The sequence below is a fragment of the Schistocerca gregaria genome, chromosome 7 (assembly GCF_023897955.1).
Source record: "Schistocerca gregaria isolate iqSchGreg1 chromosome 7, iqSchGreg1.2, whole genome shotgun sequence".
Taxonomy (NCBI): domain Eukaryota; kingdom Metazoa; phylum Arthropoda; class Insecta; order Orthoptera; family Acrididae; genus Schistocerca; species Schistocerca gregaria.
This window is the reverse complement of record NC_064926.1, coordinates 436,024,692-436,037,066: the sequence shown is the minus strand read 5'-3', so window position 1 is coordinate 436,037,066 and position 12,375 is coordinate 436,024,692. Positions and strand designations below refer to the sequence as shown.

Sequence of the window (12,375 nt, the reverse complement as noted above, 5' to 3'; positions counted from 1 at the left end):
TAAGTTCTAAGCGACTGATGACCTCAGAAGTTAAGTCGCATAGTGCTCAGAGCCATTTGAACCATTTTGCAGTTCTCAATCAAATAATGTCGGAACAGGCCTTCTCTGCAAATTGACTTTTGCTTATTGAAGAAAGCGAAAGTCTTTTAACGAGTTTAGGCAAAAGATATATTAAATCTGTTGTGAATCCTGAGATGAGAGTAAACGAGACTGAAGACCAGAGTCAGTCCTGAAAGTTACTTGCCCTGCCATAACAATAACTATTTTTGAAGTCCCTTAGTACGAATATTCAGAAGTTTCCCGCATATCACTCCCGTGGAGACAACTAATATGAAATGAAATTGACAACAGCCCACGGAAAGCCCTGCTTAATGAAACAAGCTTTTGATGCTGTATTTGTCATTAAATTCGTAGAAAAATGCTATTAGAAATGTGAGGGCCAAGCTTCCAATGTTTTGTTTTGACTAGAATAATAAAGCAACGGCTGTATATCTGAATAAGTAATTAGGCTGCCGGCATTGCTAAAGCGCAATATCTGTGTATAAGTTGTTAACCCGATACGATCCAGTTCTACATCCGGCCTGAAAACAATAAAAGTTTATTTCTTTCGTGTATTCCGCTACTAATGGACGCCAGGAGACAGTCGTAATATTTTTTTAGGTTTGGCCATTATCAAGATTGTCACCGCCATCTTGCAGCAGATCTGCAGTCTTCGAGAACAGCAGACCGTTGGATTCAGAGTACATCTTTCACGGCGACACAGGTGAGACAAGAGAATCCTTCTGTGACTTGAAACTTCTTTGTTTGTATGACGTAACAACAAAATCATCATTGTAATAATAGATAAACTGAGAAGAGTTACATCGACAGTGATAGTATTTCTTCTAAGAAATAAATAACAACCTTAACCCGAATGTCAGTTGTATCAGTAGCACACAATTTTCCCTCGTAGTGAGAACACATGCAGATGACATTATCGGAGTTGTGTTTACCTCGGGGTTTATACAATGAGTAATATCTTATTTCTTCATTTTTATCACATCTTGACGTTATAGGAATTATTTGTTTAAATACGTTTTAAGAGAGATACAGATGAGATTAAAGATCATAGTAATTTACACAGATAAACAAGATTAAAGCTAGATCTTGCTCTGAAGCGGAACAAATGATTTTCGTGTGGTTTACAGCTCTTTAAGTTGGGTCTACATACAGAAGTGTCATTAAAATTCACTGCATTCAAGTACTAATCGCTATTACGATTAATCTAGTTCCAGTAGGAGTGAGATCATCGTACGCTGTTGGTTCACACAGTAACAGGCGCTTCGTTATTACTGCTGGTCTGAAATTTTGCTACACTGATCTGCCAACACACATCAGTAAACCTATTCTGCTCATTTATTCTCTGTATAATCATTCCGGAAAAGATGTCCCACACATCCACTGTTAACCGACAGAAATTATCCCTACAGCAGCAACTATAATATTTTGTGTGTTTTATCTGTGTTATATATTTTGTTCTACTCTGTGTTTGTAAGTGTGGGTGCTGGTGTGTCTGTGTGTCACGTAGATCATATCAGTGAGGTATAAGGAGATATGTTATCTGCCAGATATTTGAATAAATGCATTTGCACTGGTTGGAAGCTTTCGATATTAGGAGGAATGTGACAGGAGAGATGTGGCACCTTGCGACATATTCAGTCAACAAGGTATTTGTTGAAATGCACGAGAAACAGAACGCTGCCTTGTAAATCAGATAATTCACAATCAGTTTCAGTCATAAGACCATTTTCAGACTAGAGAAAAACCTTTTACAAAGGCACCGTCACATGTCATTCATCCTTTTAAACATGAGGCGAAGAACATTGAGTGACTTGAAAAACTTAAGAAACGTAAGCATTCGGCATTACAGCACTGGTTCAAACAACAAGTAGACTACTGACAGGTTACAAGCCACATTTCAAGTCGTTCAATATTCTTCATGTCACGTTTAAAAGCATGAATGACATGGGATGTTGCCTTTGTAAAAGGTATTTTTCCACTGTGAAAATGGTATTATGAATGAAACTGGTCGCGAATAAATTAATTTACAAACAGCATTGTGTTCACCATGCATTTCAACAGATAAAATGCATGTTTGACCATCAGCTGCTTTTAATTTAAACCCAAATGTCGACCGGTTTCCGTCACAGACCATCTTCACGGATTAGGGTTAAAACACTTAAAGCCACAACATCTCATCTGTCATTACTTAAATAATGGCCGAGTAATGATAGATATGATGTTGCAGCTGTAATCCGTGAAGATGGTCTATGACTAAAATCGGTCGATATTTGTGTTTAAAATAAAAGCAGCTGATGGTCAGACATGCATTTTATACATTACTTGACTGCTGTTGATATAGCTTTTTGATGATGTTAACAGTTGTGTGAAGAAAATGTTTGAGTCAACAAGGTGTTGTGGTGGCCAGGTCGTATACAGAATCATTAAGTATCTGCGACAGCATAGTATACTTCTGCTATCTGAGTTTAAATATACAGCGAGAGGACAGGATATTGATGTAGGTAGTGCAGGTTAATTCCCGTCGGAGCTTCAGTAGAGCACGATAAGCGGTTCAAAACACTGCGAACTTCAATGAAACTGTGATAACCAATCTGGGAACAGGCTTGGTAACAACACAGGCAGCAGCCAGAGAAGCAACAGACAGTTAGGAACGTCTTAAAAGCAGTCAGTCATTTTGTTTTGGGGCACACAGGCTACACTCAAGATAATTTTCCACTCAACTTGTGTTTGTGTTGATTTTATTTGTAATAGGTTTCGTAATTTTTTTATGGTTTCAGAGTCGGGTTCTTAGGCACAGATATCAAAATGAAATGCGCTCGCAAGTATGCGAGTATATGAAGTTAAACAGTCACATTCGATCAATTATAACTACAATGTTAAGCTTGCTCCGTGAAAAGTGGGAAAGAGTGTTAAATGATAGATAAAAAGGCGATACATAGTGATTTTCAGGATATGAATGAACCTCCAAACATTTATTATCATCCTTATTAGGTGAGGTATAGCTAGTGGTAATTTTATTGCACAAATCTGTCCCTGGCGACATCAGTTTCATGTACTGCTACAATCTCTCCGGTGGGGCTAAGTGGGTTCAGCCTATAAAACCTTAGTCGCTAATCAGTCCCAGAATTTTTTTCTAGCGCTTAAATTTTCTTTCAGCTCTGATAATAGTTTGTACCGTTTGTAAACGCCGAGCTGCACCGTGAATAGGGCTGGATAAGTCAGATGAGAGGTTGCGGTAAGACATGTGCATATCAATACCACCTTCACATGGACCGTGTCTAACGAGCAGCGATGTTCAAAAAAACCCGGTTGAGAGCACTTTTACCTTAGCATCACAATGTCCCTCCCAGGAAATCTGATAGCGCTGTAGATTCGAATAAATATTCGACTGAAATTTGATACACTTTATAGGAAAAAATGTGTGACTGTCATGCTTTTTTTTTAGTTTGAACATACATTATGAGCTGTTTATAATTAACAACATGTGGCTTACGTGATCTGAAATGCGACGTGACAGATGGAGAAAGAACGAAATAACATCGGAAATGGAACTTAAACTGAACGCTAAAATCATGTCCTGCAGATTAAGTTCCAAAGCACTTGCATAGCAAAATCACAAAGTCCCAAAAGAGAGTGTTAAGGATTCCATAGCAGTATTCGCATAAATAAAGACCTGAAATGAAGCCACGAGGAAGAAACTCGTCTTGGAACTAGAAAGCAGAGTGATGTACGACTTGGAGTACAGGTGGACGTCAAAAACAAGGACGTGCGATATTCTCGATATAAGCTTTTCCATCGTGAAACACAGGAACGGGGAGTAACATGACAGTGTGGAAGCAAAATTGCGCGGCTACCGGAAATGCATTCCAAAGTTGAAGGATGCAGAATAGTAAGACTGTTGTGGGTGAAACGTCTAATTTTCATACAGATTCACCGTGAAATTCTGGCGGGGTGTGGACCAAACGCAGTATCACGTTCAGTGATAGTAAAATGTTGCCACCAATTTGGCCAAGGTCGCACAGACGTGGGTGACACTGGTAGGTAAGGACCACAGATGACAATGTCCAGGCACTCGGCAAGAACATATTCTCGAATGGCTGCGTGACCAAGGAGCGAATTTCTATAGACGAGGATCTGAACGATTCGTAGAAGTGTATTTTAAATACGACAGTATGCCATCTTAGAAAACACTTGATAATGGCACTGTGAAGCCGAAATCATGATCGTGTAAATGTAACACTGCTAATAAAAACAGTCTAATGGTGGTACTGATTTTAAGAAATATATTATGACTATGGCCTCACATTTTGAAAAAAAAATATTTGATTCGTAGAAGGTTCCATCATTGATTACAGAGATTTGGTGCCTACGTTGTAAATTAGTGTCATCTGTCTTTGTCATTTTTGAAGTGTAGTGAAGCATTCGAAAAAATTTACTTGGCCTGCCATAACAGCGAGTAACTTACTTTTACAAGTATCCTGTCAAAAATTATTCATGTTCAAGCTGATCTCAAAGGGTGTAACATGAAATTTGCGTAAGGAAACGTCAGGTAAGTTGGATAACTGCATTTCATGTGGTGATAGCCTTTCCCAAACTTTTCAAGTCAAATAGCGTAGGTGTTTGCTTCCGCAGTTGGAATTACAAAACTCACTTGTTACTGAAGTATCAGGAGTTTAAAAGGACTGCATAATGTTTCGGGTCCATTCAAGTTGTAATAATAGGTGTTGATGAACCACTTATTATTTACAGTTAAATGAATATTTACACATCAAAATATACATTTCACCGTTTAGCGTGCAAGGCACGCGTTCCACGAGCTTACGACAGCAGAACTACCGTGTTTGTGTCAACTGCTGTTCTCTCGCAGGGGTGATTCTTATTGTGCAATTATGTGCCCTTCGACCCGAGGTCTGCTGGTCATTGTCCCTCAGGTGCAAATAACTGCAGAGAGGGCAGTTCCCCCCAGTGACTCGGTCGAATGTAGTGACCGAACAACAATATAAGAGCCTTGAACACCAGGGGATTGGGGTTTGAATCCTTCCCCGATCACTCATACGCTTTTTTTTGTTGACGGTTTCACTAAACGACTTGAGGAGCATCCTGGCATAATTACTACAAGAAGGTCAGGGCTAGTTTCGCTCCTAATCGTCGTCCTACTAACACACCTGCACTCATTTCCTCGAACTGAGGTGAAATTTCCCTCTTTCCGCATTTGGAAATTTGTTGTGTATTACTGAGCGAAGTGGCGCATTAGTGAGGGCGGCGCGCAGTGGGGCAGCTCGCTTCAAAACCTGGACAGAAGACGAAAAAAAGGTGTGCGTTCCCACTTTAGTCCCGCGAAATCTTGTGTTCATTGCACTGATGCATACTGTCCAATGCTGTGGTGTCATTCCAGTCTCACGTCGATATGGTAAGTGTCGTGACAGTTGCCGATAAACAGTGAGTCGGACAACAACACATTTTTCTCATATTGTTTGTGTGGCCTGTTTAACATACGGCAGCGATCCTGCCTAGTTATCAGGATAAAATCAGATAGGTACCGCTCTAGGAGGAATGTTTATGCCATTTTTAACCGATGGCACATCGTATATAGTCTTAAAACTGAACTACTACAGATACCGACTGAAATCGTAGGCTACAAAATTTCCTCTGCTTGACTCCACTTTTGTAAATGGCTTTCCTACTACCTTAATAGTGTAGTTGACGAGTTAAAGTGTATATGCGTGCACATATTCGCACGTTTTTAGTCATCGGTCATTTTTCTACCGTGTGGCAGTGAAAATGGGTCCCTCGCTATTGCAATTACTTCATAAATTATTAACTGCACAAAAATGTCAATAGGGTTTTCTTTAGAATTCTTGGGGCTCTATTCGGAATTGTAATCACGATTTTTTGTAAATTGGTAAATAATTGTTTTATAAGATTAAAATTTGCCCTGTTTTCGCGAAATGCTGCACAACTATTCCAATTTGGTATAGATAACTTTAGAACTAAAACATATCCATCGAGAACTAAGATTGTATGGTGCTAATTTCACCGGACTCACAAAACTCTGAGCAATAGCTGCCGATGCCAATACCAGTCCACATAGTATTGTTGCACGGGTATGCCATAATCCAAGCTGCTCCGTTCGCGCCGGCCGCGGTGGTCTCGCGGTTCTAGGCGCTCAGTCCGAAACCACGCGACTGCTACGGTCGCAGGATGGAATCCTGCCTCGGGCATGGATGTGTGTGATGTCCTTAGGTTAGTTAGGTTTAATTAGTTCTAAGTTCTAGGCGACTGATGACCACAGATGTTAAGTCGCATAGTGCTCGGAGCCATTTCAACCAATTTTTTTTCTCCGTTCGCGGCTGCTCGGTTATCCGAAGATGCGCAGGAAGCTCGGTATGAGGAAACCCGGCGTTACCGAGATGATTTTACGTGCAAATATTCCCGTGAGAAAAGATGCGTGCCGTATTCCATCGGTAATGCCATCTTCGGAACCATGCCACAGATGCCACATGAGGTAAAAGATCTGTTTTTTGAACCGGGCCCACTGTCCAGTGGACAACCCGACAGCGACATTTCTGAAAGATGCGACACAAGCGACGACTGTAACTATGGTTTCTTCTGAAAAAATGTGAAATATAGACTGAAAAATTTCAGTACGGCAATTTATAGTTCTCTATCAGCGACATCACTATACTTTATGCCCGAAGTTTTACTCGAATCCACTAAATTCACAATTTTTGGTCCTCCAAATTGGATTCACCATTTTGAATTTTGTAATTCTGGCGTCGGACTCCTTATCAGCGGTCCAAAGAATCTGAAATGAATACAGTTTCGTAGGATTTTACGTCCATTCTTCTATTATGCATAGGTTCTGAAGCAAGTTGGCCGACTGTGCGGCGATGCAGATCCTCAGCCAGACGAACAGACTTGCGTTTACAGCGGTATTCCTAAATAAGATGTGGCGAATGCTGGGATGGTTGCTTTGAAAGAGCACGCCCGCTTTTCCTTCGGAATCTCCTCCGGCTTGAGCTTGTGCTCCGCCCCTAACGACCTCGCAGTCGACTAGGCGTTAAACCTCGCTTTGTCATTTCTTAATCGTGACTGGCGAATCGTACAGATCCCCAGAGTTATGGACAAATGTTTCGGAGAGGATGAGTGTTACTGAAATTATCCATTGCTAAAGTAAAGTCTGTAAAGGAGTTCGCGATCACATTTGGCACTCATACATGTTCGTCTTGATCACATTTGCTGTACAATTCCGCAATGACCGGTTTCGGTTCACTGCCATCAGCAGATCATTAAAAGTATTCTGATAACGAGTATTAATGGCAAACAGTTTGTACACATATAAGGGGCAGTCAAATTAAAACCAACACATGGAAAAAAGTAAGTGAACTCTTTATTATTTCAGAAGTAATCTTCATAACTGTTAATAACTACGGGGCAAGAAGGTCAACGCCTTCGTGGAGAAATGTTTACGGTTGCCTACGGAACCATGGTTATACCCGGACGTGCATCTTTTCGTAGGAAGCAAACCGATGGAAACAAGTGTATTTCTCCAGGGCTCCAAACACTGGAGATTGCTTGGGGAGAGATCGAGATTGTACGGAGGAACAACTCTGCAGTGTAGCCGAAACAACCCTGGCAACACGTCGGCGTTTCCACATACCGTCAAGGTTGTAGGCCTGATAACTCTCTATGCCATTTATATGTTCTAGAGCCCTGAGGAAAGACATTTGTGGCCGCCGAGTTGCTTCGGACGAAAAGGTGCACCCCTGAAATTACCCATACAGGAAGATATACCAAGCTTACGACGAAATAGACTCCGTTCAAGAAACTCAAACATAACGCCAGAAATATTGAGGTGAGAGATCTGTGGGATCAGAACTGTTAACTTACTGAAAATCATGAAGCGCGTGAGTGGTTCCGAAAGTATTACTGTGATACTGCTGGTACAGAACTCGACAGGAAGCTATGGATCAAACTGAAAAGAGCTCGTACTGTGCACCGTCGATGCGCAGACTCACTTTACAAACGGGTTTCTACAGAGTCTCCGTTTTGTGGTTGTGGGCTCCGAACCAGACAAGCAAGTGTTGCTATCAGGGGAGTTCGAGCGACCTCATGAAAGCTGACGACAGAGCTCTTACATGGATTACGAACTTAGATACTGACATTTAGTAAGCTTTATATGTAGTTTTGTCTTTCTGCATTATTGTTACGTACATACACAAATGCTATATACCTTAATTTTTGCACTGCATGTGAGCCATTCGAATAAATACATAAAAACCCGTGGGTACAATCATGCTTCCGTAGTCAGCCGCAAACATTTTTCCACGAAGGCGTCGACCGTTTTGTCTCTCATTGGCACAAATGTATTAACAGTTATGGCGCTTTACGTACTCTTTTCCATCTGCCTCGTTTTCATTTGACTGTCCCTTAGAGATACAGAACAAGTGCTCATTTGTTATGTCTCTATTGTACACGCTGTTTGATGTGGATACTTATATCAGAATACTCTTTAAGGCAGTGAGCCGAAACTGGTCGTTCTGAATTGTATAGCATACGCGAGAAAGACGGATGTCCATGAATGTACAGGGTAAATCAGAACTCCGCCGAGAAAATTTCAGAGGCTGTTTAGGGATATTTTCTGAGTACTTTGATTTAGGAGACCTGTTGTTTCCAGTGGCTCGTTATACAGCAGTAATTAAATACGATTCATTCGGTTTTCAAATCACAATTATCTTGGTTTCTGTGAAAATACTTTCACAACAGTAAAAAACTGTAATACGCGATCATCAAAACGTAGTAACGCGAAAGGATCCGGTTTTTCGCGTGCGTCCATGAAGAGATGCAAACCTACTGTCATGTGGTTGTCGTCGCTGCGAGAACAGCTGAGCATAGAGTCTTCGTGCCGCTCTTCCATTGCATTTAGTGAAAACATACGGGAGGCGTATATCGCTCAACTGCTCGGTTATTTCCATGCTACTGCGTATCACTGTTAATGTACAACCAACACTGGTGGAAAGAAACAAACCCGAGACTGAAGTGAGCAGTGCTGAATCCATGCTTGAGGGTGAAGAGCTAAGTAAGCATTCCTGCTGTCAACACCCAAGTACCGCGAGTCAATGGAACAAGTTTGTTTCCAAGCAAGACACGCAGTGCAAACCGTCAAAATCTGCACTGTTGTTCAGATATTTTTCAATGCAATACCGATACAATTGATAAAAAATCAAACGAAATATAATTACTCTTTAACGAGCCATTGGAGATAACGGATCCCTTATAATAAATACTCAGAAAATATGAGTATTTACAACAGTACTCTGCAAGCCAGCTAATGATGTATGGTGGAGGGTACTTTATGTACAAGTGTCACTTCCCGGTTTCCCTGTTCGAATAGCGTATAAGTCATGGGAAGGACGCTTGCCGGTTACCCTGCGTATAGTCTCTCTTTAAATTTATCTTCATGGACTTTTCGCGAGATATACTTAGGAGGAAGCAATATATTGATTAAGTGTTCTAGGAACGTGTACTCTCGGAAATTTTAACAGTAGACAATAGCATGATTCAGAACGCCTCTCTTGTAGCGTTGTCACTGGTGTTGAATGAGCATCTTCGTGACATTTTCGCTCTCAGTGAACCTGTAACGAAAGGTGCCGCTCTTCTTTGGATTTTCTCTACCTCGTCCATCAGTGTTGTCCGGTATGACTCCCGCACTGACAAGCAGTATTGAGGTACTGGACGAGCGAGCGTTATGTAAGTTACTTCATTTGCTGACAGACTCCATTTCCTGATTGTTACAATGAGAGCGGCATATGTACTGCTTGTGGTTAATTTTATGTGGTTGTTCCACATCAAATCGCTGAGTTTCCTCTTAGATTTTGATGGAAGTAACTGCAATGTGTAATCATACAGTAAAGGGTCCTTATGTCTACGTATTAGCAATAGGTTGCGTTTGTTAACGATGAGGGTCAATCCCCACTCCTTGCATCAAGCGTCGATTCTCTGCAGATCTTCCTGCAGTTCGCAACAAATTTCTAGAGTTTCGACTTCATACAGTAGCATCGTAAGCGAAAAAGTTCATTCAACTACTAGATCATTTATGTACAGGGCGTCTCTCCTAACAGTCGACAGGCGCATTTTCTCTGGCGTTTCTGCAGATACTTGCTGTTTCGTATTTGCGTTGTGTAGCTGGGATCAGTCTAAAACAGTAATCTTCACGTCTTTCATGTCACACCCTGTGTCGAGGGAAAACGTCCACTTGTTTCCCGTTAAAAACAAAATGATTTTCAAAGCGGAATTTTGCGTGCGTATTTTGTGTGCTTATTTTCCGTGCTCCAGATAAATCCAACGGGATATTCGTTTTACCGTAATGTATTGACAGGGACACTGAAATATGAAAAGTAAACTACAATCCAACGGCGACTCAGTGGGGCTGCATGCTTAGCGGTAACAGTCAGACCTGGAACGGGTAGTGCTGTCACCGCTGTAGTACTGGTTATTCTTAAAGTTTTATATTTATTGTCAGCACATAGTGATTAAACAAGTATCGCACTAGACTACCTTGGACCGCTCTACAGAATCGACACGTAAAATTCCGCCTTTTTTTTTTGGAACAGGAAACAAATCGACGCTATCCGTCGACACGGGGGGTCGTATTTAAAGATGTGGTGAACATTATTTGCCTGGGTTGACTTCAGTTACACGATGCAAAAACTAAATTGATAATGTCTACTGAAACACCAGAGAAAATGCACCTGACGACCCGTAGTAGAGACAACCTATAAATTTGGAAAGTTATGGTTCTATAACATTCTCTTGGGGCACGGCCGAAGTTTCTTTTTCGTCTGAAAACTTCTCTCTGTTGGTAGTTTTCTCTCTGATGGCATGCTGCAGTCGGAACTGTATCGAATGCCTTTCGGAAGTCGAGGGACACGGCACCCACCTCGGCGCCTTTGTGTACTGCTTGTTTGATATCGTGGGCGAACAGTGAGACTTGGGATTCACGCCATTCTTGTTTTCGGAACCCGTGATGATCACGTTCTGCGTCTACATCTACTTGATTACTCTGCAATTCACATTTAAGTGCCTGGCACAGGGTTCACCGAACCACCTTCAAGCTGCTTCTCTACCACTCCACTCTCGAACAATGTGCGGGAAAACTAACATTTAAATCTTTCCGTGCGAGCTCTGATTTCTCTTATTTTATTATGACGATCGTTTCTCCCTATGTAGATGGGCGCCAGAAAAAACGTTTTCACACTTTGAGGTAAATCTTTGTATTTGAGATTTCAAAATGGTTCAAATGGCTCTGAGCACTATGGGACTTAACTTCTGAGGTCATCAGTCCCTAGAACTTAGAACTACATAACCCTAACTAACCTAAGGACATCACACACATCCAAGCCCGAGGCAGGATTCGAACCTGCTACCGCAGCGGTCGCGCGTTTCCTGACCGTAGCGCCTAGAACCACTCAGCCACTCCAGCCGGCATTTCAGATTTCACGAGCAAGTTCTGCCGCAGCGAAAAACGCCTTTGTTTTAATGACAGTCACCGCAGTTCGTGCACTCCCTCTCCTATTTCGCGATAATACAAAACGAGCTGTGCTTCTTTGAGCTCTATCGATGTTCTCCGTCATTCCTGTATGAAGCGCATCCCACATCGCACGACAAATTTCCAGAAGAGGACGGACAGGCGTAGTGGAAGCAGTCTCTTTAATAGATCTGTAACATTTTCGAAGTGTTGTGCCAATAAATCGCAATCTTTTATTTGGTTTTACCCCAACATTATCCGTGTGATCGTTCCGTCGGTGCTGTGACACAGGGGAAATGTACGAGGGGCAAGATACTTCGTGCGCTTCTTACCATGGTGCAAGTGGTAGGCGTGGTGATGGTGGTAGAAGCTGGGCGGCGGCACGACGGCCTGGTGGTGGTAGAAGGCGGCGGCGGCGGCCTGGTGGTGGTGCAGGTGGTGGTGGTGGTGGTGCGGCCCGGCTCCCGGGGCTGGCGCGCCGGGGTGCTGGTAGCCGGCCGGGCCTAGCGCGCTGCTCATCTCTGCGACAGAGACCGACTGACGCGCGCGCCGCCGCCGGCACGCCCCCGCCTCGCGGCCACGCCCCCAGCCGCAGTGCGCAGGCGCGCGCCGCCAGCCGGCCAATGGGAAGGCAGCGACCGGCTGAGCTGCACAGCGGGTCGACACTGGCTGGCCAGTGTTCGGTGGCGGCGTGGGCGGCGGAGCGGTCCTAATGCCGCTCATAAATCGCTTCGTAGCCGAGCGCCAGAAAAGGCGCGCCAGGAAATTTGCGCATTACGACTGTTCGC

General features: G+C 42.7%; 1 protein-coding gene across 2 annotated transcripts in view; it reads right to left on the bottom strand.

Moving 5' to 3' along the window:
* Positions 1–12,107, bottom strand: part of LOC126282093 (heart- and neural crest derivatives-expressed protein 1-like) — a 182,221-nt gene extending 170,114 nt beyond the window's left edge. For both annotated transcript variants that reach the window (XM_049981550.1, XM_049981551.1), the window contains exon 1: positions 11,920–12,107. In XM_049981550.1, coding sequence (XP_049837507.1) covers positions 11,920–12,106 — 187 coding nt within the window. In that variant the 5' untranslated portion in view covers position 12,107. The remainder of the gene's footprint in view (positions 1–11,919) is intronic.
* Positions 12,108–12,375: the final 268 nt, after the last annotated feature.